Source organism: Dipodomys spectabilis, unplaced genomic scaffold, assembly GCF_019054845.1.
Source record: "Dipodomys spectabilis isolate Male_0828 unplaced genomic scaffold, ASM1905484v1 ptg000002l, whole genome shotgun sequence".
Taxonomy (NCBI): domain Eukaryota; kingdom Metazoa; phylum Chordata; class Mammalia; order Rodentia; family Heteromyidae; genus Dipodomys; species Dipodomys spectabilis.
This window is the reverse complement of record NW_024870679.1, coordinates 32561642-32587996: the sequence shown is the minus strand read 5'-3', so window position 1 is coordinate 32587996 and position 26355 is coordinate 32561642. Positions and strand designations below refer to the sequence as shown.

At 34.4% G+C, this 26355-nt stretch overlaps 1 protein-coding gene across 1 annotated transcript in view; it reads right to left on the bottom strand.

Annotated features, from left to right (window-relative positions):
• Positions 1–26355, bottom strand: part of Negr1 (neuronal growth regulator 1) — an 862817-nt gene that overhangs the window by 293635 nt on the left and 542827 nt on the right. Inside the window, exon 4 of the mRNA XM_042681196.1 lies at positions 2708–2839. Coding sequence (XP_042537130.1) covers positions 2708–2839 — 132 coding nt within the window. The remainder of the gene's footprint in view (positions 1–2707; positions 2840–26355) is intronic.

Genomic DNA, 26355 nt, shown 5'->3' with positions numbered 1-26355 from the left:
ATTGTTGGTGGGTGGTAAACTTGTTCACCCACTTTGGAAAGCAGTATGGAGGTTCCTCAAAAGACTACACATCGAGCTCCCCTATGACCCAGCAATCCCACTTTTGGGAATTTACCCAAAGAATCACAAACAAAGCCACACTAAAGCTACTAGCACAACTATGCTTATCGCAGCATTATTCACCATAGCTAAGATATGATACCAACCCAGATGGTCCTCAGTAGATGAATAAATCAAGAAAATTTGGTATAAACACCCCCTCCCCCCCCCACACAATGGACTTTTATGCCTTCATCAGAAAGAATGACACCACACCTTGTGTTAGGAAATGAAAAGACTTGGAAAAAATTATATTAAGTGAAGTAAGCCAGGCCCAAAGAAACACAGGTCCTATGGTTTCCCTTATTTGCATCACCTAGTATATGTCTAGGTCAAGAAGAAACGGTCAAAAGCTATGACCATACAAGATGATGCTAAGCAAAATGACCCCAATATAGGGACACAGAGATTTTATCTGTCTTGCTGTATTTTTTTAATGTACTCATAATGTACTATTTGTGGGTTTTTTTGTTCTTCCACTGTGGTATAACCCCTGTTTTCACCGTATTTGATTCCTGTGCCCTGCTTCTTATATGTATATTTTTCCAATTTGGGTAGGGGAAGTGAAATGCTGAAAAAAAGATACAGGTTGACCCATTGTAGCAATGAGATGTACAAGACACTATGTTAAAAGCAATCTTAACAGCTTCATTGTGGGGGGAGGGAGAAGTTGGGAAGGTGGGAAGGGAAGGGATGGTGAGGGAAAAACAAAGGAGGAAGTAACAATGCTTCATAAGAAGTGTATTTATTACCTTACTCATGTAACTGTAACCCCTTTGTGCAGTATCTTTACAATAAAAATATATATTAAAAAGAATAAAAAACAGAATCAAATCAAATAAATGGCAATGAACTAAAGTCAGAGAGATGAAAGGACTTCACTAAAACAAAGAGAAGTGGAGATTATACATGGAGCATGGAGCCCATGAAAACCTGTACAGCAGCCCATGAAAACCTGTTTTTTTCATTTCATTCCAATCAGACATTCTTTAATAGACCCATGTGTCTGGAATTTTATGTAGACTGTATTGCTGGGGCTGGGTATCTGACTTATTTAGTGGTTTTGAATCTACCTTTTACTGCTCACTTCTCATTGCCAATTCTTGTTTCTTCTTTCTCAACCTTTAAACCCTTCAATAACTACATATATGTTCCAATAAGTATTATCAGTCATAAAATATTCAGAAATTTTGGTAAGTAAACCTTTGCAACAAAAACATGCTGAGAAATCTGGAAATGTGTCAAAATACAAAAAAATCTAAGTCATATATTCAGTAGGGCTGATGGGGAATCCAGATATTTCTCAATTTAATAAGTTTCTTGGTTGATTCTTCAGTGGTTTTTCTGATTAGCACTCTGAGAAATTCAGCTTCAAGGACTGGCTCCTGATCTAGTATCATGCACATCGGCGCTGTCTGATAGTTCAACAGGACTATATGGACTAGCCATACACTCTCAGTTGATACAAAGGATTTGCTCTGACAAACAGCTCAGCTGCCAGGAGAATTTTGAGAGTAAACTTTTGGCTCATGAGACTGAAAGACACATTAATATCAAACAACTGAAAATTAATTTCAGCATTCCTGGATATATTTAGAATCATTTATCTGATCTGTGGTATACTACTATATAAATTTTGCTACCAAAGACCATCTAGAAAATATAGACAAGTAAAATGAGCAAAAGTGAAGTTTTTATCTTATAATTTTGCCAAATTTTTGTTAACTCAAGGGTATTTTATTTGAAGAAGTTAATGGTGTGATTTTTTGAAAGAAAGATTAAGTACACATTTTTAAAAGAAATAGTCATTGGTGTTGAGATATATAGTAGAGTGCTATTAAAATGTATGTAATTTTACTGTAGGGGGAATTTAGAGAAAATGCTACATAATGGCATTTTGACTCACATATCCTAACTTCATCAGAATGATGTTCATGGGGAAATTATTTCTCAATTTTCTCAATACTTTCCCAAGAAAATAGAATTAAATTAATCACACAAGTAATGTAAGCACCACAATACAACTCTTTGAAGAAAAATATCACATTTTAGCTCCATCAGGTGTGATTGAGAATGTTCCACACTCCTTCTTAATCCAAATACCCTACAAGGTCAACCCACTTGGAAGGGGAATTTAGAATACTGCAGAACACAGCAGAATTTAGAATACTGGGGATGGTGTTAGGCATCAAACTGCATTACTAGAGGATCAGTTGAGATGGTTTCTTCTCTATAAAACAATTTAATCAATATTTTGTTTTTGCCAGTCCTGGAGCTTGAACTCAGGGCCTGGGCACTGTCCCTGAGCTTATTTTTTGCTCAAGGCTAACACTCTATCACTTGACCCACAGCACCACTTCCAGCTTTTTCTGTTTATGTGGTACTGAGGAATTGAATCCAAGGGTTCATGCATGCTAGCAGGCACTCTACTACTGAGCCACATTCCAAGCCACCAATTTGATCAATATTTTGAAAAACATGTTTTCACTGTCAGCAGGTGATATTTGCCAATACACCACTTATTACAGTAATACCAATTTCAGACAACATTTTCACAGGCTTTAATGTTTTCCCAAAATTTATCTGAATAAATAGTGGTGAGACTTACAGTTCACGACAACTTTTACTTTCTTCACATCTGGGAATGACACATCATTTTCTGCACTGCATTCATATTCCCCAGCCTGGTCCCTCGTAATTCCATAAATGTCCAAATATTGTCCATTTTCAAATGGTTTTGCTACAAAAAATTACAACATGTTTAGTCATAACTACCTGAGGCTTCATTTATGTAAAACAATAATCTCATGACTTTGTATGATACTGTTGACAAAATAATTCCAAACGAAACAGGGAAATTATTAAACTCTTTGTTCTCCTATTTTCAGAGGAAATTTTAGGGGAAAAAATAAGCAGAAGCAAAACAAGGGATACTATAATAACTATATCCCCAGAACAGGATATACATGTGTTCTTTTTAATTGATTGTGGTCTCCTAACCTCCTCACACATCCAATAGAGTACTGCACATTTCTATAATTGAGTTCAACAACCTCCCAGCAGTGTAGATGGAATTCACTAATATGACTTGGTACATATTGACTTTTATACAGTATGAGCTTGCAACTTGACACTTAACCTAACTAAATGTTATTTTTCTTTGGGGGAAATTTCATACTCAAGGTTTCATGCCAGATGGCTTGCTAAAAGTATACAGCTTTACAAAATCATTGCCATATTTCTAATTCCAAAACTATTATGGTTGCCAAAAATGTAACACTGTAAACATTATATGTAAATCACCACTATGTCTCTAAGAAAACAACCTTAATGACTTTAAAATCTAAGAGTTAAGTGGTTATAAAAAAGCTAAATTATCCTTATTTTTTAGTGCTCCAGGGAAAGTATTCTGTTGACTGAAAATAATAGAAGATTAAAAATATAAAGATGTTCACTGATGAAAGAATGTCCTCAAGTGAATGAGATTTGAAATAAAGATTTCTTTCTTCAAGAAGAGAATTTTTATTCAGTTAATCAGAGAATCATTGGACGTAAGAATCCTGATTATTAGAGGTAGGGCAAAGGAATATTGGGCCTATGTGAATTTGAAGAGCCAGGACACTTTGTACAGGACTTGGAATATTGAATTTTAGTGAAAACCAAAAAAAAAAAAAGAAATGAAAAAAATGTTTCCATTTAATGGCATGTTTACAGTAGTCAATGAGATTTTATTCTTTATGTTACTGTCTTATAAGAACTATTAGAATTATATAGAAGGTGGACAACTAATAAGAGAATTCAATTATAGTGAATCAAACAAAACAAAATTTAGTTATGACCTTCCACATCTAAAATCTATGTCAATTAATTTTCCCTGTATGTTTCCTTGCCTGGGCCTGTATTAAGATATTGCACAGGCTATCCTCCCAGCTCTATGACCTTGATAATTAAAAACTTGAATTTAGAATATTCAGAACTGGGATTACTTTTTCATCTATCCACCTGTTATCAAGTTGTAGATGGAGATGAACTAGACTTCTAAGATGACAGTCGATATATTAGTTTGAGCTTCTGGATATAACCTTACAAAAATAACAGTTAACTTCACGATGTAAATTCTTATAATTTGATTTTATAAATTTTCTTGTAGCTCATCTCATTTCATGTACTTAACATTAGTACACTAATACAATATCTGTTTTCTATAAGTTATCCTATTCTCTCTGATAAAGATAAGCTAGGCTCAAGTGTGTCTGTGATAACCACTGAAATGTAGAGGAGTAACTCCTTATTTTTACAAAAAAAGAATTTTTCAAATAAACTTGAATTATAAAGTAAGAACCAAATCAAATATGAACTAACCTAAGTGGGGCCTGTGATATGCTCTATAAGAATGAAATGACTACATTTGTGATTATACAGTGAAACCAACCAAAAGAGAAAAAATATATTATTGTAAACAATGTAAAGACAAATATATTAGGATTGAACTCATTTTTAGTATGAAAATGTTATTTTTAAATCCTCCTTTTACTTGATAATACAGTTTTTAAAAATGTTATCTCCAAAATACCTGCCTTGAAAACAAGTACATAATGTAATCAAATTCAATAATCAAATGTTATCTAATTGTTAAATAATCTATTATTGTTTTGATGTTTATGTATAGAAGAAATATGAGCAAAATATTTTAAAGTATTAAACCATAAGTGTATTGGATTTATATGTCTACCAGAAGTCAGTAAGCACAGTGAAAAATTAGAAAAAATAAGTTTAGAACATAAAGATGTAAGGTTTGTTTTGTTTTGTTTTTGTTTTGTCGGTAGTGAGGCTGGAACTCATGAACTCAGGGTCTGGCACTGTCCCTGAGCTCTTTTGTTCAAAGCTCATGCTTTACCACTTTGAGCCATAACACTACTTCCAATGCAAGGAATTTTGCTATTTCCTTTTTGTTTCTTTATCCTGAAGGGCAAAACATCAGTTTCTGAAAGACTGAAGCTGTATGACAAAAATCTGACCACTGCCAGGATAATCATATGAGAACACTACAGTGGGCTCCATTCATATCTACTGAATCTATGTTTTTGAAGGTAACTTAAGCACATTTGAGTATCCTTCTCCAGCCCACCACAAAATGAAGTCTGTGTTTACTACTACAAGAATTGCCAGTCAATATTCTGTTCTCAGTCTTGTGTCACTAGAGTCAAATTCCAGACTCAAAATTTAGACTTGCTTTTCCCAAGATATAAACCTGGGAGTCTGTTCCTAGTCCATAATTTGCTTGGCTGCCTCTTTGGGTTTTGTTGTACTCTATTTTCTTTAGTATCGATTCATTAACTTAGTTCTATATGCAAGGGAAAATATTTAACTACTCAATTAATTTGGGGGCACAGTTCAGTAAGATGCAGCCAGTTCATACATGTGATTCAAGTTAACCTATTGTCCAAAATGAAAGAAAGAGATCAAACTCAAAGGCCACAGAGAAATAGAGACAAGAGGACTATCACTAAACCAAAGCTTTGCATGGTTACTGAGGGGCAGGCACTCTCTAAGTGTGTTTATTACAAATGTAAGACATTGGGCTGTATCATATTTCCTGGGATGCCAATTATGCATGCGGATAAGATGTAAGCTCATTGTGATATTGCAGCCCTCTTCTGATTGAAGGTTTTGCAACTGCCCAGTGCTTCAGTAGTTTCTGGTTTGTTCATTTCTATGATCTTAGCTCTAACATGATGCATGAAGCAATATATATTTTGCAAATACGTATTGGAAAAACACATACATTGATAAATGAACTAATAAAATCACATATACCAACTCCTCCTTTAGAAGTTACCTCTTCCCTTTTAGAATTGTGAAGAAAGAAAAGGACAAAAACTAAAGTTGTTATCCTTGCTGACATCTTGATGTGACAGCTGGTGAAACGAGTGAGAATAATCTGTATGGTTGTCATAGATCCTTTTTGATATTATAAACTCTAGCAAAAACACTAAATATAATGTTGAGCAATAAAAGTTAGTACTTCCTACAATATAAGTACTTCATAGTCTCTTCCAAGTAGAGATATGTTTTTAACAAAAAATAGAGAACTATAGAAGTTCTATAAGGTTTCAACAATACAACATTATTACTATCTTTAACAGGAAGTAAAGTAGTTGTACTTCATAATATTTTTCTGGTACTAGTTTCTGATACAAACTTGACACAACCTTGACCAGGAGGTTTTTTTGTTTGTCTGTTTGTTTTTAGTCATATTTTTGTTAGTCATGGAGCTTGTACTCTGGGCCTGGGAGCTGTCTCTCAGTTCTCTAGCTCAAGGCTAGTGTTCTATCACTTGAGCCACAGTGCCACTTCTGGATTTCTGGTGGTTTATTGGAGATAAGAGTCTCACAGACTTTCCTATCAGGGCTGGCTTTGAACCATGATCCTCAGATCTCAGCCTCCTGAGTAGCTAGGATTACAACCATGAGCCTCCAGAGCCCGGCAACCAGGAGGAGTTCTATGTGGGTCATTCAACAATACCTAGATTTGGCTTTATGTTTGATGAGGAATGTGAATATTCTTTAATATTGCATATAAAAACTGAACTGTAATATGTTGGTATTTCTCTACAGTATTGAGATAACTTAAAAATTAAAAACCGTGGAGAACCACAAAATCTTTACAAAAGGTATTACAAAGCAGATGGCAAATGGTATTCACACAATAAAATTTTTAAACAGAAGTACCCCCCCGTACTTAAGTAGCCAGATGAAAACTTTAAAGCAATAATGAAGTGCTAAGGCGTTTTTGCTCAGAGTGGAGCTCTCAGCCCCCTGAAATCTGTGGTCTTGGATGTAATACGTAGTCCTGCTGAGTTTTCAGCAGTATATTCCTTTGGGAATCTTTACAAAACTCTCCAGAGTTCATCCTCAGCTGTCTTTTCAGCACTGTTTGCACCTTCCCACTCCTCCAGCATAATCCTTCATTTTAATGACAACTTCAGAGATTCAGTCATGTCTCAGCTACTTTGTAATACAGTTGTAAGAAGAAAATATTCCTCATCACATGTGATTAAAGACCTCTCACCTTGGTCTTCTTCTAATTTATCTCCTTTGGGAAGTTTCCCAGACTTAGGCTAACTTAACTGCAATGGCATGCAGGTTATAAAAAATTTAAAAAAATAAGTAGCTCCTTTCTTAATCTCTTGGATGCTATTTTATTTTATTTTTTATGTTTTTTAATTGTAAAAATACTGTACAGAGGGGTTACAGTTACATGAGCAAGGTAGTGAGTACATTTCCTATTGAGCATTGTTGTCTCCTCCTTTGTTTTTCCCCTACCATCCCCTCCCTCCCCTCCCACCTCTACAACTATTCCCACCTGCCCCCTCACAGAAGTTGTAAAGTTTGTTTTCAACATGGTGTCTTGTACATATCATTGTTACAATGGGTCAATCTGTATCCCTATTTGAGCATTTTGCTTTTTCCCCCTCCCCTCCCCAAATTAGAGAAGTGTATATACAAGATGCAGGGCACCAGAATGAAATACAGTGAAAACAGAGATTAAACTGTGGGGGGAGGAACATACAAAGAAACAAAAAATCACATAGTCATTATAAATATATTAAAAACAATAGCAAGAAGGAAAAAACATATTTGTGTCCTTATCTTGGGAGTCATTTCACTTAATATCATCTTACATAACTTTTGACCTTTTCTGCTTGTCCTAGACATATACTAGTTATTGCAAATAAGGGAAACCATGGGATCTGTGTTTCTTTGGGCCTGGGTTACTTCACTTAATTTTATATGTGTTTCTACTTTTATGCAATGAGTCACACTCATTCATCCATTGTATATTGCTTCAGTTCTACTGCATTCATTTTCCTTCACATTATACAATGTTAAAGGACGTTGTGAGTTCATTCCATTTCATTGCATTCTATATATTAACAAAATCCTGAGTGAACTATTTAACCTCTGGAATTCAAATACCTGAATTCAACATGACATTTCCACTTAGATGTTTAAAAGTCAACTCAAATCAACATAACCAAAGTCAGATGTGTCTTTCCTGTCAAGTCTACAATTACATTTCTGTTCTTAGTTGTAGTGCTTTGATTATCCAGCCAGAAACCTTAGCACCAACACTCATTGACAATGCTTTTACCTCAGTCATCCATCATATATTCTGTTAGTTCTATCTCCTCAAGCGTTTCCAAAAACTACTGCAGAAACTCCTGTCTTTGTTACTAACTCAGGAATGCATACTCTCCTGTAGCAGTGGTTACAGAATGCTTTGCAAAGTTCCTTCTGTTATTTACCAAACAATTATCACACAACTAGACACAGTGATTCAAGTCTGCAATTGTAGCTTCTTGAGAAGCACTAATATTGAGGGTTCAAAGCCAGCAGGGCAAAGAGAAATTTGTGAAAATCTATTTCAGTCAATAATAGGTGGCATCTGTAATTCCAAGAGACATAGGGAAGCATAAGTGGGAATATAGCATCCCAAGCTAGCCTAAGTAAAGTGAGACCCCACATTGAAAATAACAAAGGCAAAGAGGAACCAGAGGGATGTTCAAATGGTGGAATACTTGTTTTGCATGTGTGAGGCCCGCAGTTCAATCCCCAGAATTTACAAACAATAGAAAAGACAGACAAATCACACTTTCAAGGCAGTCTTGAAAAATATATAGATAGGCTTTCCTAGTTACTTATTTCTTGAAAGTGAAATAATAAAAGATCCGTTGGATGTTGTTTTTACATTAACGAGAGTAATTTCCCATCAGCTTTTCATCTACTGGCATGTTTGAAGTTATGAAAGTGTTTGTAACATGTATGAATTATAACATACTGTGTAGTTAGTTATGGATATGAGATTAAGATATGGACTATCTGGGCTGAAATCTCGGTTATGTCTTTATATAAGGGACTTAATCTTTAGATTATTATCTGTGATGTGTGAGAATAATAACAGGATCTGGCTTATATGATTGTGGTGAAGAGTGAATAGAAGTAAAATGATTAGGGCACTGTACAGATAATAAGAATGTAAAAAAGAAATGTGTTAACTATTATTATAATGTACACAGGTTTAGGCATGCCAGAGAGGTTAGTTTAAGTAGATTTTCCTTATTAACAGTTATGGAGATGAGCAAATCAGTATTTATGCTTCTGCCTTAATATAATATTTAATAGCAACTAGAAGTGAGACTAAGGAAGTCTCAGGGATGGTAGGGGGAAAACAAAGGAGGAGGTAACAATGCTTGCTAGGAAATGTACTCATAACCTTGCTCATGTAAGTGTAACCTCTGTACAGTATTTGTACAATAAAAAAAAAACGTATAAAAAAAAGCATTGATAGCAATGCCTGGTTAGGTTCACATGTCACTGCAGGAGTTCAGTAAACACATCTGTTTTTTACATCTCCAGATAGGATTGATGGTTTTTCTCATATTGGAGTCACTTTCTCTGTTCTGGAGTTCCCAAGGACAGTGTAACCATTATTCTTCATTGTTGTAGAGATGTATGAACATGTATGCACCCATGTAAGGCTATGTTTATTTATGTACTTTCACACACCAGCCTCCTTAGACATGGCTCCAAACAGCATTCAAAGATACCTCTAAGCTTCAGGTTTCTAAGGAGCAATGTAGGCTGAGATAAAGATTTTATGGTCAACATTCTTAAAGAGTGGATCTGTCTGTTACCTGGACCTTTCTATCCTTCAGTTCCACCAACTAACTTCCCAGCTTTCAGTTCCCTGCTTGAAAATTATATCCTCAAAGAAAACTTTTTAAACTGTATCCACTTCCCAGTCTAGTAACTCTACATTATATGCTTATAAAAATGATAAAAAAATTTGCACTAACTCTGTTTGACTCACTGCCATTTATTTTTCCTATTAGAATATGAATATGTGAGATCAAAGTCTACATTCTATTTCATGCCAAGTGTGGAATCTATAGTTGTTGGCTATTTGATTAAAGAAAAACAATAAAATAGCCCAGGAAAGACAGCTTTTCATTAGAAAACAGAGTAAACATCTTTTTCAATTAGTGGCTAGTCATGCCACCATAAATAAAAATGATAGTTGTTCTCCTTCAATCCTTATCACTACAGGTAAAGTATTATACTAAATGATTTAAACATTTAATTCATCAGTAAATTTTAGCTAAATTTATGAGGCAATTTCCAATCTCATTGACCCGTTCGATCTATTCATTTTGAATATAAAAATTCAACTGTGAGTTGAAAATATTATAAAGCAAAACTGTCTCTACTGAAGATGTACAGCTATTTCCTTGCCACTATTCATTAAATAGTTCCTCATAAGAGCTACTTATGTAATATTTAGATTTTATTTAGTAATTAATGTAATCTTAGAGATTAAAGCACTTGAAAGGCAACACATAAGTTATATGAAGATATTTTGCCATTTTAGGTAAGGGACTTAAGCATCTATGAAATTTCCCATTGTATATAGTCCTAGCATTAGTTTTTCACAGACAAGGATTGGTGTCTAGGGTAAGAATAAGATTATAATGGTATAAAAGTCACTACATTTTTGGCTATTGAACCTAGTGTAAGACTGAACATACAGAACTAAATCCAAAACAAGTGTTGCCTCTTTTGGTAAGTGCTGTATTAGTTTACTTCCTTCCTTTATTTCTTTTTTTTCTTATTTTTTTTTGTTGCGAGTACTGAAGTTTGGACTCAAGACATCAAACAAGCTGCCTTGCTTGCTCAACTGACTCACTACAAACTGATCCACATGTACAGACCAACATTTTCTGGTTGTTTTGGAAGATGAAGTCTATAGACATTTCAGCTTTGGCTGGATTTGAATTGCCAGGCTCTTGCATAGCTAAAATTACAGACTTGAATTACTGGTTCTTTGATAATTGTATTAACAAAAGCTCTCACTCTAAGATTAAGGACCAGGTGTGGTGGCTCAGGTCTGTAATTCTAGCTCTTCAGAAGGCTGAGAGCAGAAGTATGATGTCATGAGACCATTCAAGACCCTATCAAAATAGTAAGTAAAAAATGTGGTGGGGGTGTGACCCAATCATAGAGCACCTGCCTAGCAAGGGTAAGTTCCTCAGTCCAAATCCCACTTAGACTAAAAACAGAACTAGATTAGGGCATGTATATATAATTGATGTTAACATTAAAGCCCAATCAAAAGATGTTAATGTTTATCTTTGAAAGACTTTCTATGGTTGACATAAAAAATTACCATTCATTTACTGGCATAATATAAGCATTCAAATTTATGCCTCACAGCTATGTGGGTCAGAAGGTCAGTTTGATTCTATAATAAACAAAATCATAATTTGCATTAAGTATCCACCCCCTAATCATTGGAGTAATTAATTATATGGCAAAATATATTTTGCAGATAGGATTACATTATGAATCTTAAGTAAAATAAGTTGCAAGAATGGAATCAAATCACATGATTCTTTGGAAGTAGAAGAGGAAGGTAAAACATTGAAGAAGAGGAGGAGGAAGAAAAGGAACAGGAGGAGGAGGAGTAGGAGGAGGAGGAGGAGGTGATGGTGGTGGTGGTGGTGGCTGCGGCGGCGGCGGTGGGCGGTGGCAGTGGTGGAGGAGGAGGAGGAGGAGGAGGACGAGGAGGAGGAGGAGGAGGAGGAGGTGATGGTGATGGTGGTGGTGGTGGTGGTGATGGTGGTGGTGGTGGTGGTGGAGGTGGAGGAGGAGGAGGAGGATTCTACCAGCCATTAATGTTCATGATAGCGAAGTAGAGCATGAGCGGATGGAACATTCCTCAGTGACAGCAAGGCATTGATTCTCCTCCAAATAAGGAAATCCAAATGCAGAACACTTAACACCTTGGTTCCAGCTCATGAGACCAGTACTTAGGTCCTATAATGTCCACCAAGTTCAAGTAAATATATCTATTGTCTTTTGAGAACACACTTTTATTACTTCTACATTAATATTGGTTTTCACTATAACAAAATTAGCCTTAGAGATGCAAGAGTCATTGCTAGAATCTTCTTTATTTGTACATTTGGGTTGTTTGAAGAACAAATATGCTTACAATTGGAGTCCTTTAGACACTAAAGGACTTTGGTGGCCATCAGTTGAGGACAATTTCCATCTTCTAGAGGGTGTTATTCTCTGGTTTATATTTTCTTCTTGCTTTTGCTTCACTGGAAAATGTTGAGCCAAGGCCTCCCTCTTTAACCTCTTCTTCCTTTACTCACATATTTCTGATCCCTTCCTATGTTTAATGTTAGTCTGGGTGCCAATGGCAAACCCTTATAATCCTACCTACTCAGGAGGTTGATCTCTGAAGATCACAGTCCAAAGCCGGCCTGGGCACAAATACATGTGAGACTCTCTCTATTGAAACATCAAAATAAAACAAAAAGTAGAGCTGTAGCTCAAGTAGTAGTGCACTAGCTTTGAGCAAAATACGCAGAGCCAGTACTCATGCCTTGAGTTCAAGCCCCAGAACCAGCACCGCACATACATATCAATATGTCAATATATATATATACATATATATATATACACACTTGTAAAAGGGACATCAAAATATATGGAGAGATACATACATGTGTTTATGTGTTATATGTATATATATTTATAAAAGGGAATCATTGTTGTTTTTATATCATGTACATAATTAAATTTGTTTAAATTATTATATATATATATATATGTTACTCTTTCTCAATCTCTTTCCCATCTCCTCCTCCTTTTTAGAAGTTGCTAGTGAGTTTCATTAATACATATATAATATTCACCTCTGTCTACCTCTTCTTTCCTTCTTCCTCCCATCACTATTCTCTCTCAACAATTTTCTTCTACATGTCATAATATGTTTTTCTCTCTGCCTTCTCTTAAAATTTGAAAAATTCATGTGACTAAATGGAACCCACTTTCTAAATCCAAGTTAACCTCTTTCCATGACCATAATAACTTTTATTCCACAACCATAATAATATCTGAAAGATAACATAGTCCAGCTTCCAAGCATGGTGGCCATTATTCTATTTAACAAAGTTTTCCTTCACTCATAGCTCTATTTGCACATGGAAATTATACTTCATATATAATTTTTAATGACAGTAGAAAAAAGTGTTGTGATTTATTAAGTTTCTAGGTCATTAATTCCTATAAGTATGCATAGATCCCAGAAAAATGAGTTTGATAAAGATATTCTTTTTGAGGCAAAAATCATTTTGAGAATGTACCATAAATATATCAGGTAACATAATTGTGGAAGTATTGTTAGAACATTGAAATAATGCAGTTGGAAGAAGCAATGAGAGTAGGATGTATTAGAGCATAAGAAATTATTTCACAAAAACACAGAGATTCCTTTTCTTTGATCTGGCCCATACAATCTGAGTCTTGTGTGAGGCTCAGAAAGGTTCATCATGGCAAACAGTCACTACAGAAATCTTTTAGCATTACCATCAATAATCAAAGTAGACCATTGCTGGAAAAAGTAAAATTTATGAGTGAGTCTGGATGGGATGATTAGCCAAGAGTTAAATTTCTCCATCATAATATCTATGTCTTCCATGTCTCCTAAATTGTAATCAAGATTCTGACTGGGAGAAAAATGAGGAAGAGGGATAACAAGTTCAACAAGAAATGTACTCACTACCTTACTTATGTAACTGTAACCCCTCTGTACATCACCTTGACAATAAACAAAACAAATGAAAAAAATTATGGGGGTCATCTACTGAGATGACTATAACACATTTCAAGAGCAAATGAAATAACCAATAAGTAAAAAAGCTCAAGGTTTTGATTTTATCTTTCACTTATTTGGAACACTCCACCAGATAGTACTGAAAGAGAATCTTGAGAGCACAAGCCATCTTTTCTCCTGCTTTTCTTCTTATCCTTCCATTTTTGTATTCAGTTTATGAACATTAATTTGACATCATTATATCTGATCACTGAACAAGATTACTTGCATTTTAGAAAGCTTACAGCTTATGGAAAACAAAAGAAAAAGGTAATTTCAAGCATGTCTTCTAACTACTAATTTAAGTATACAATGCTGCATTTTCATAATTGTGCTATCATAATCTCAAAGTGATTATGAAATTTTGGCTCAGCCTGAACATTAACTTCATAAGCATAGTAAATCTGGACCTATACACAGAAGATATAGCCCAAAGGACTTATATTCTATGAAATAAATTTAAATTATAACTGGAGGAATCATTAAAACAGTATAGATAAAAGAATAATGATATATTTTTAATATTTAATTTTAAAGAAATGCAACCCTGGGATGCTTTACTTTATCATATTTTAAAACAAAAACCAGGCATAAACTTCTAGTAACAATGTGTACAGAAATGGGCAAAACCCACAAAACCAACATTTTCAACACTGGGAAACTGAAAGCACAGGCCAATGATCTCTGAAAATAAGGAAGTAATCAAAATGAGTCTCATAGTTGATTTTCATTGCTTGCTGTCTGGAAGCAATTTCAAGGCTCTAAGCTCAAGGACGAAGAATCCAGACTCATGTGGTCATGTTGAGTTGAAGGAGAGGTTGTAATTCATGCAGGACAAAGAATAACAAGGTGTAGTTAAAGTTTTAAGGAGGAAAAACCAACACAGATCAAAGATATGAAAAACAACAGGTAACTCTGTCTTTAACAAGATCTAGATTGTGTATTCATAGAGAGCAATCTCAAAACACTGAGGCAAAATCAACTGGGGATTTTATTTGCAAAATATATTCTACATATCAAACAATATGAAGTGATATTGATCTTTGATAGTCGAGAATGTAATCATCAGAGTTACTAATTGAGGCTTCAGATGCTGAAGACATATGCATAAAGCTGCAATACTCTTTCATCCTGCCTTTTATAACTCAAGAACAGAATTTAATAAATTGAAATGATGTATAAGTGATATAGATGCATGTTAGAAAAATGCCACCATCATTTGAAGGAGCAAAGAAAATCTAATAACACAACAATCTCACAATATTATATTTATTACAGATAAATCGATCAACAGAAAGATAACATAAAAGGATACAGATAATAAAACTATCCAATATTTCAAAATAGTTGGAAATTACCATTATTCTCAATATTCAAGAATAAAATGGGGAAAAAATTAGAATAGAAGAAAGACAGCCTCTTCAGCAAATGGTGCTGGCAAAATTGGTTAATCACTTGTAGAAACCTAAAGCTAGATCCTTATATATCACCCTGTACCAGAATCAACTCCAAATGGATCAAAGACATCAGAGTCAAAGCAGACACTCTGAAAATATTACAGGATGGACTAGGAGAAACCCTAGGTCTCCTTGGCACAGGCTGAGAATTTCTTAATAGAGACCCAGAAACACAACAAATCAAAGAAAGGTTGGACAAATGGGATTGCATGAAATTGCAGAGCTTCTGCATGGCAAAGGACATAGCTAACAAGATCAATAGAAAGCCCAGGGATTGGGAGAAGATCTTCACTAGCCATACAATGGACAAGGGTCTCATATCTAAAATATACCAGAAACTCAAAAAATTAAATCCCCCAACAATAAATTTTCAAAGAAACAACTGCTCAATAAATAAGTGGGCTAAAGATTAAAGAGAAACTTCTCTGAAGAGAAAAGAAGAATGGCCAATAGACACATGAAGAAATGCTCAACCTCTCTAGACATAAAAGAATTGCAAATCAAAACAACATTGAGATACCACTTCACCCCAGTTTGAATGGCTAAAATCAAGAACTCTAATAACAACAGATGCTGGATGGGGATGTGCCTTGCTGGTGGGAGTGTAAACTTGTTCAACCACTTTGGAAAGTAGTATGGAGGTTCCTCAAAAGACTCCACATAGAGCTCCCTTATGACTCAGCAATCCCACTTTTGGGCATTTATCCAAATGTTTACAAACAAGACCACACTAAAGCTACCAGCACGACTATGTTTATTGCAGCATTATTTACCATAGCTAAGATATGGAAGCAACCCAGATGCCCCTCAGTAGATGAATGGATCAAGAAAATGTGGTATATATACACAATGGAATCCTATGCCTCCAACAGAAAGAATGAAATTGCTATATTTGTTAGGAAATGGAAAGACTTGGAAAAAATTATATTAAGTGAAGTAAGCCAGGCCCAAAGAAACATAGGTCCCTCGGTTTTCCCTTATTTGCAATTACTAGGATATGTCTGAAACAAGCCGAAATGGTCATATAAGTTGATGTTAGGGGAAATGATCCCCAAGAAAAGGATTCAAATGGTTTTTTTTTCTTTCTTGCGATTGTTTCTAACACATTTATAAGATATTTCTTTGTTGCTTTGTATGTCCCTCCCCCTCAGTACAACCCATGTTTTCACTGTATTTGTGGAGGTGAAGGGAAAAAACTAATTGTTTAAATAGGGATACAGGTGGATCCATTGCAACAGTGAGATGTACAGGATGTTATGTCGAAAAACGAACTTTACAACTTTTGCTGGAGGGCTGGGGGGGGGGGAAGCAGAAGTGGGGGTGGGGGAAGATGGGAAGGGGAAACAAAGCTGTAGGCAACAATGCTTGATAAGTAATGCACTCATTGCCTTGACCATGTAATTGTAATCCCTCTGTATGGTGTTTTCACAATAAAAATAGAATAAAATGGGGTTATCATTAGAAATGCAAACTAGAAAAAAATTATTAAGACATTTTTTCATCAGACTAAGGACATTATAAAATGAAATACTGGAAGAAATTAGTAGATCATGACACCAAAGTGAAGTAATATTTAGCTTTAAGGTATAGCAAGAATAGGTAGCATTTCTTTTTCCCCTTTTTTTTCTTTTAATCATTTTTTATTGTCAAGTTGGTGCACAGAGGGGTTATAGTACATAAGTAAGGTAATAAGTACATTTCTTCTCAAAACTGTTACGCCTTTCCTCATTTTTCTCCTACTTTCCATCTTCCACAACCTCCACTTCCAAGTTGTACAGATCATTTCTAGCATCTTTTCTTGTGTATAACACTGTTGCATTGGTTTCCCCCTGGTCCTTTATCTCACCATTCTGTTGTTCCCCTTCTCTTACCTAATTCAAATGAACATATATACAAGACCAGGGTATCAGAGTCAAATACAGTGACAACAGGGGTTATACCATGGGGGGAACAGATAAAGAAAATGTGGTCTGTATACACAATGGGATTCCATACTTCCATCAGAAAGAATGACATTGCCCATTCCTAAGAAATGGAAAGACCTGGAAAAAATCATATTAAGTGAAGTAAGCCAGACCCAAAGAAACATAGGCTCCGTGATTCCCCTCATTTGTAGTAAGTAGTATATGTTTAGGATATTCCTAGAAGAGAATCACAGGGGTGGGGGAGAGTGAGTAGAGGGAAAGTAGGAGAAAATGAGGAAAGATACAACAAGTTTGACAAGAAATATACTTATTACATTACTTATATAACTGTAACCCCTCTTCAATACATAACCTTGACTATAAAATACTAAGATTTACAGTATAAAATATTAAAATGTAGACTACACTGAAAAATAGCTATGTACATATGACTATATAAAATGATATTAATTGAAATGAACTACAAGATATGAAAACAAGCGTTTTTTCCCCTTAGTGTACTGTATGAAGTCATTTCTTTTTTCTTCACTTTTTATTTTTCCTTTGCTTTACCTCCTGTTATCACTGTTATTGATTTTGGTACCCCTTGCCTTGTATGTAAGTTTATTTGATTCAGGGATGGGAATGGAAATTACAGAAATGATAAGAAAAAGAAAAAGGCTGAAGCAATGCAACAGTGATACAAAACACTATGTTGGAAATCAACTTTACCTGTTGTGGGGAGAGTAGGGGGCAAGGGATAAGAGAGAAAATGAAAGAGGAGATAACAATGCTCAGCAAGAATTATACTCATTTCCTTTCTTATGTAACTGTATCCCCTCTGCACATCACTTTTACAATAAAAAATATAATATAATTTAAATTGAAAAAAAACACAAAATGAAGAAATTGGAAAGTGAAGAACAAATGAAAGCTAAAGTAATCAGATCATGGAAAGAATAAAAAGTAAGTCCACAAAACAACCAGTGGCCATACAATAAAGACATTCAATGAAATCAAAACCGGGTCATTTAAAAGATCATAAAAATCAGTAAAACTTTCCAAGTTGATACAAAATAGAAATAGAAATAACACAAGTATTCATGTCAATAGAATGAGAGAATATAGTGTACTTTTAAGACTGGATTACTACTAGGCAAATATTCTTTTTCTATTTTATTTTGTTGTAAATTATATGAATTAATAATAATTATAGTTATTTATATTAATTATAATTATATTAATTATAATTAATTTATAGCTATAATTATATAATCAATTATATTTATTAGTTAATTATAATTAACTTATAATTATGATTTATAATTATTCAATTTACAATTTATAATAAATTTTTATTTTGTTATAAATTATATCTTATTTTGATGTACAGAGAGTTACAGTATTGACAAGATGATGTTACATAAGTAAGGTAGTGAGTATATTTCTTGTTGAAATTGTAACCCCCTTCCTTCATTTTTCTACCACTATCCCTTCCCCTACTCCTCTCCCCCACCCAAGAAATTGTAAATTTGATTTCCCACACAGTGTCTTGTGAGTATCACTGTTGCACTGGGTCACACTTTGTCCTTGTTTCACCATTTTGTTATCCCCCTTCCTTTTCCCAAATTAGACAAGTGTATACCTGCTAACTAATTTTTCCATTTAGGTTTCAAGAAAGATATTCTCTTTCATGGAACAAGTGGTTCATGCTTGTAACTCCAGCTCTTCAGAAGGCTGAGATCTGAGGACTGCAGTTCAAAGCCAGCATGGGCAGGAAAGTCCATAGAATTCTTATCTCCAGTTAACAAACAAGCCAAAGTGGAGCTGTAGCTCAGCTGGTAGAGTGCTTGCCTTGAATAAAACAACTTAGGAACAGTGCATGGGCCCTGAGTTCAAGTCCACAAATCAGCATTTGTATCTTTCTTCAAAGATACAAAATTCTAAAGTCAGAAGAAATAAAAATCAGAATACTAAGAATATTTAGTTTGAAGAGTACATGTGATGGTGTGCAGGAGCCTATAATCCTAACTACTCAGGCATCTAAAATTTGAGAATTGCAGTTCAAAGCTAGCACTGGCAGGAAAGTCCATGAGATTCTTATTTCTAATTAGCCAGCAAAAAGTCAGAAGTGGAGCTGTTACTCAAGTGGTAGATGCCAGCTTGGAGCAAAATGTTAAAGGGCAATTAATTCCAATACTCTGAGTTCAAGCCCCAGTAATATCACACACACACACACACACACACACACACACACACACACACACAGATATTCACTTCATAAACTGGTTTATCAAGAGATGGTATGCCTGATTATTAGGAAAGCACAATTCAAAATGAAAATGGAAATCAATTGCACCTGTGTTAGAAACTCTTAAAGCAGGGAAACATACCAGACTAGTTCTACAAGAAGCTGAACAACTGGAAATATCTGTCCACATTGTTATAAAATAGTAAAGTCAGTTTGGAAAGCAATTTGTCTATTTTTCATAAAATTCAGTAATGTTTTGTTTGATCCTTTATCTATCTTAGCACTAGATAAACTGAAACAATAAGCAAGAAGAAATCTTGTATACAAATGGTCATCTCACCTTTATTGATATTTTCTTAAAACTGGAAAAAGCCACATGTCCTTCAAACAGTGTGTTCAATAAATGAATGGCCCTCCATCCACTTGCCATTAAATGCAGCACCCTTTGCCAATCACATTATTAACATATGCACAACATGGATAAATCTCAAATGTATCCTTTGTTAAATGAAAATATGGAATCAAAGTGCAGTTGGTGGTATTTCATTAATATGCCATTTTGGAAATGGCCAAATAATTGTGTTAAATTAAAGAAAAGATTTGTTTTTTGTCGTATCTTGACAAAAGTAGAGTGGAAAAATGAAATAATTACTTATAAAATTTATCTGTTCTATGTCATGATTGTAATGATGAATACTTGACTATGTATATGGACTATATATATGTCAAAAGCCATGTCACTATCCAATACAAAGTATGACTTGTATCTTATTTAAACTCTGAATCGTATTGTTATACTAGCACATGTACACTAACATGGAAAAAGAAAAATAAAACATTGGCAATGTCAAATATTGATGAAGATGTAGATAGGGCACATAGTATAACTTCTAAGTACTCATTTCAAAATCCCTTTCAGTCTTTTCAATTCCATAGGTTGGGTGGGGATTTTCAGGGTATTCTAATGATTTTGAGATAATCATATTCTAAAAGTTACAGAAAATGACGAAAATTATAATTTTCTTTGCTACTTGACATTTTAGGACTTAGCAGAATTTCACTATAACCTGTATATTAGGATGGTGGCAAAGGGCCTTATTGCAACAGTGTGGCATGTACTTAATGCCCAGATAAAAGGACTTGAACTTCTTCAGTGTTTTATTTGTATAACATATTCAGATAGAGCAATGATATTCATAGTGCATTATGAGAAAGAATTGTACCCATTTGTTTAGTTATCTCAAATTTTCTTTTAGGAAGATGCCAGAATATCAGAACACTGCTCCTTCTGACTGTGTTGTTTCAGTAACTGTTAAAGTTACTACCATAATCCCAGCACTTGGAAGGCACTGGCTGGGGGAACACAAGGTGGAAAGCCAGTTTAGGCTAAATAATAAGATCTTATCTGAAAACCAAAACTAAACAGAAACGAGACTGCTTATGTTGTTTGGTGATGGAGCATCTGTTTAGCATCTGCAAGGCCTTTGAATCAATCCAAGTACTGAAAAAATAAAAGCTTTATCAAATATTTTTCATACCAGTCTCCACTGAGAAACACTGAGGATCAGTGTAAGAAAAATTTTGTGTATCCTACTTCCAAGATATATCTAGGATAATCTTATCAGATGAGTGGAATATCTCAATAGCTACGGACATATGACCATATAGGAAGATGCTAAACAAAATGAACTCAAAGACATGGACACAAGAGGTTTTTCATTTTTGTTGTTGTTTTTAATGTTCTATGTTATTTTTTGTTTCTCTTTTAATATGTGCTTTTTACTGTAAAAAATAGTGTACAGAGGGGTTACAGTTACATCAATAAGGTAATGAGTACATTTCCTATCGAGCATTATTACCTCCTCCTTTGTTTTATCCCCTACCATCCCTTCCCTCCCCACCTCCTCAACTCCTCCCTCCCCTCTCCGCCCCCGCCCCCCTACCCCCGAAGTTGTAAAGTTCGTTTTCAACATAGTGTCTTGTAAATCTGTTCTTCCCCCTATGGTGTATCCTGTTGTTACTGTGTTTGATTTTTTACCCTGGTATTGCAATATGTTTATTTGAATTAGGGAAGCAAAGGGGAACAACAGAATGGTGAGGAAGGGACAAGAAGAGAACCAATGCAAAGGCAATATACACAAGGCAATATGTTGGAAACGATCTGTACAACTTGGAGGGCTTGGGGTAGGGAAAGTGGGAGAAAAATGAGGGAAGGGGTAACAAGTTTGATAAGAAATGTACTTATTATCTTGCTTATGTAACTATAATCCCTCTGACAACAAAAAATAATGTTCCTTCTTAACAAAAAACTGTTGATATCTCAATCTCTATTTTTTAATATTAGAATCTAAAGTTCCATAAACTGATTTTCCTAGGCCACAAGAAATTTAACACTATGGTTATGGAAGCTTTACTTTTATCCCTCTGACCTTACTGGTGTTTTGAGGTTAATAAATATGTAGATAAATTAGTGAATTGTAAAGAAGAATATAGATCCAAAGAAGGCTTGAAAATAACTACATTATATATGTTATAGAAGAACTGTATAAAAAGTACTTTATTTTCTTTTTTAATTTTTATTTATTTATTTTTATTGTGAAAATACTGTACAGAGAGGTTACAATTACCTGGACAAGATAATGAGTACATTTCTTATCAAGCATTGTAGTCTCCTCCTTTGTTTCCCCTTCCCATCCCTTCCCAGCCTCCCCCCTGCCCTCCCACCCAATCCTCCCCACCCCCTCCCAAAACAAGTAGTTTATTTTCTATTGGACATTACTATTGATATTTTTGAGATCACTTTATTTTCCAAAGAAGCACTTGCTGAGCAGAGAAAGCTCAGTGTCTGATTAGACTCTAAAATTACCCAACACTGTGTAAAAATCTAATTATGTGAAGATTTCTAACAATGTTAAACAAGAAATGTACTCATTACCTTACTTATATAATTGTGACACCCCTGTAAGCATCTTTACAATAAAATAAAATTTAAAAACAAAAAAGCACATGTCAAACTAAGAAAGCAGATTCAAAGCAATATTTAATTCAAAGTGTATTCTTAGGAATATCACTGTCAAAAAGACAATAAAATAATATTTTGTAATAATAATAGAGAATAATGAAACATAAGGGCCTTAGAATAGATACACAGAGTTTCATAGGCTCTTGGTTGATACTTAAAAAAAATCTTATCAGGATTAGTTTCTTCATATGTCCAAAGGGAACAATATCCATTTTAGAGTTAATATTAATCTTAGGTGCAAGAGTATATATATAAAGCGCTATGAAAATCCCAGCCAAATTAAAATTGTGATTGTCCGTGATAAACTTTTATGGATAAATGTAAAATTGAAATGATGTCCAGGTAAAAATCATGTTGTCAGGTCTCAATCTCACAACACACGTTAATTTTATAAACCCAAACTTGTAGAGTCACAGATTCAGCTTGTGAGTTAAAAAGAAATGGCACACACAGCTCAGTGTGTATGGGTCTGCTTTGCGGCATATGACTTGCTCACCAAGTTTAATAGCCAGAGCCCTTCCAGTGGCCAGCATACATTTTGGACTTTTGTGGCTATTTCTTTTTCTGGTCTCTGAACTTTCCACTCCATTTGCTGGTCTGAGACTCATTTTGCCCTGAGACATGAGCGCTTAGGTTTTAATGATAAGTTTAGTCATTATTTTTCTCTTAATAATTCAAACCACAAAGAGTGAGAAGTAAAATAACACATCTTACATTACAGGAGGGAAAATTTTCCTTCTTGTTCCCCTTCGATTCATCCAGCACACACTTTATTCAAAAGGGATCCATTATAAAAAAAAAATCCAACAGAACAAATAAAAAGTAGCTGCTACTATTTATATGGTTGTGGCAGACAAGTTCTGTTAAGACCTGGTTGAATTCATTACTAGAATGGACTTCTTTGCTGTCTCTGGGAATAGAGCCATAAGTTACTGTCTGCACCAAGTGACACACTTTCATTTATTTTATTTATTATTATATTTATTTTATTTATTCCATTTGTAAATACTGTAACTTGCCTGGATCACTTTTCACAAGCAGTAATCTAATAATGCTGACTTCTCCAAGTTACAAACAAGTTACAAAAAATTGAAGTCCTAGGAAGTCTAATCAGGTCCCAGAAAATACTGTGGGCATTTCCACTGTGCCTCTAATGCTGTTCTGGCACAATAAGCCTTACCATTCATTTGCTTTTGTTATCATTAATTGATAAAATGATTTGTTTTGTCTCCACTATGTATACTTTTGTTAAGAAAATTGTAGTTACAGATATTATTTTTCTTCAAATTGTGACATACCTTGCATCATGTACATCTTAAAAGATAATCTCAATTTTATGTCATATCTCTGCTGAGTATCCCTTTTTTATAATTTCATGATCAGGAATTTAATCTACTAGTTATTTCTTTTCTTTGTTTTTTTTTCCCATTTTCTTTCTCCCTTCTTTCCTCTCACCTTCTCTTTCTGACTCCTTCTTTATCTCTCTCCTTTCCTTCTTTCATTCTCCTTCCTTCCCTCCTTCCTTCCTTCCCTCCTTCCTTCCTTCTTTCTGAACTCAAAGTTTCATGCATGCTAGGTATGTGCTCTACCACTATACCCACATTCTCAGTTTTACTGCCTTTTTAGATTAAGTTTTCAGATAGGGTCTGTGGCTTTTGCCCAGGATATTCTCAGATCTCAATTCTTCTATGTTTGCCCCTTGAAGTGATTGGCTATAGACTTGTGCTACCTCACCCAGCTAAAGCTGTTCTTAATATTTAGCAGCAGTTTGACTCCAAAATGAATTACAATTCTTCAAATAGTCTTCTATTGATACTGCTTTTGATACTGTTTTGGGTTGAATTGTGTTAGTTCAAAAATTCATATATTGATATCTTAGTCCATGGGATCTTAGGATGTGGCCATATTTTCATCAAAGTATTTAAATTGTAATTAAGTGAAAGTGAGATTATGCATGTGGTCTTTAATCCACCATGTCTAGTATCCTTGGATTAAAAGGAAATTTAAGATGATTTGAAGGCACATGGCAAAATGACTATCTACATGCCAAGGAAAAAGATCTGAAACATCATCCTCTTAAAACCCTAATCAGCACCAACTCTGACAAACCTGGACCTTAGATTTTTAATATCCACAACTGTGAAATAATTTCCTGCAGTATATGCCAATTAGTCCATGACACTTAGTTATGACAGCCTTAGAAGGCTAATATAGATGATACACTAATGCAGGAAAAGAAAATTCTAGCGATTATAATATATTTGTTATATTTAAAATGCTCAAAAACTGCCATGATATTTTGTGTAACTGGTTTTGTTTTACTTTATATCATTTTGTTTTAATTTATTGGTGATGCTGGAGACTGCTCATGAGATTCACATATTTTAAGTGAGTGCTTTTCTACAGTGCTGCATCCCTACCACTGTTGGTTTTATTTCATAACTATGGTTGATTTTTACTGTTATAAAATTAAAATTATCCTCAACAAAATTTAAAACGCCACAGGACAGATGCATATATACATATGTGCATGTATGTATGTATGCATATATATTTTTGTTATTTTGAATGTACTCAACTTTCCTGAAAAAAGAAAACATAAAAGAAATCAGTAAGTAATCCTTTTCTATCCTTTCTATCACCCTTATATTCCCCTTCATCTCTATTCTTACCTTCCATTCACTTTCCAGTAATCTAGTTTTCCCTTTCTGTATATTTAACAGTCTGCCTATTGTACCAATCCCTTGATCCCTCTTACAAAATTTTAGCCAACTCTAAAGGCAAAAAAATCCACAAGATTTTCTATTATGAACAAAATAGGTACTGTTTTCTTCATATTTGAAGCTTAGTCTGCAGAAATGGATAAACTAAGGGTTTGAGTTGTAAGGTACAATGGAAAAGAGTTTTGGGAAATAAATTTATTCCATTCTCCGGGGAAATGATTTTATAGCACTTTTTGTCTCTGTCCCTTACAAAATAAGCCTTTGGTTTTTGCAAAGGGTTCATTTGAGTTCACCTTTCTGCAGTGAGAACCACCATGCTGCTATCAGAGGATTAGGAGAGTCCTGTTCTTAACTCCTACATTCACTACATAGCCAGTAACTTACAAGTTTAGAGAACTCAAAACTTCTAGCTTATTGCTACACTGTCTGTTCTTCTTTTGTTAAATGAAAAGAATGGAAGATAAGTGAATGGGAGAACAAATTAAAACAAAAATGAATGAGGTACTTTTCAATGTATATATGTGTGTTTGTGTGTGCTCATGTACGCATGTGCATGTATGTGGTTTCTTAGAAGAGTCTAATTATGTATCCCACATTATAGGTATGTACTATTACACCCAACTCTTTTCTAAAAGGTGATTATTACATTGTCAGTAATCTACTGCATGTATTCCTGTGTATAACATTCCTATTGTTTTGATTGTTATTGTAGTTGAAATTAGGAGTTCTTACTTAAAATGAAAATATTTTACCTAGGAAGTAAAACATCTAAACTTACTGGTATTTATTTATTTGCCTTAAGGTCTAAAGCCCTAGCTCTACCACTCATTGAGCCTAACAAAATTGCTTGGCTTCATACAACAGCCATGATTTTCATCTCTGATAAATCTATCAAACCCAAGGAACAATTCAGCAGAGGAAATATCTGACAAAATAAACTAGACTCATGTTTTTGATGACTGCTACTGAATAGATGTTTTTGAGTGGATGCACTTCATAACAATTTGCATAATATTGCTGCCTCTGTACTCTTTTACTATAGGAAATCAATATTGCATGCTAGTACTTTTACTTGGAACAATGGAGTCAATAGTCATGTCTCCAGAGAAAATTTCAGCCAACATTGAAATAGCACATGAGAGCAAGTCAGATTGGATAAAATTGTTAATTCTTG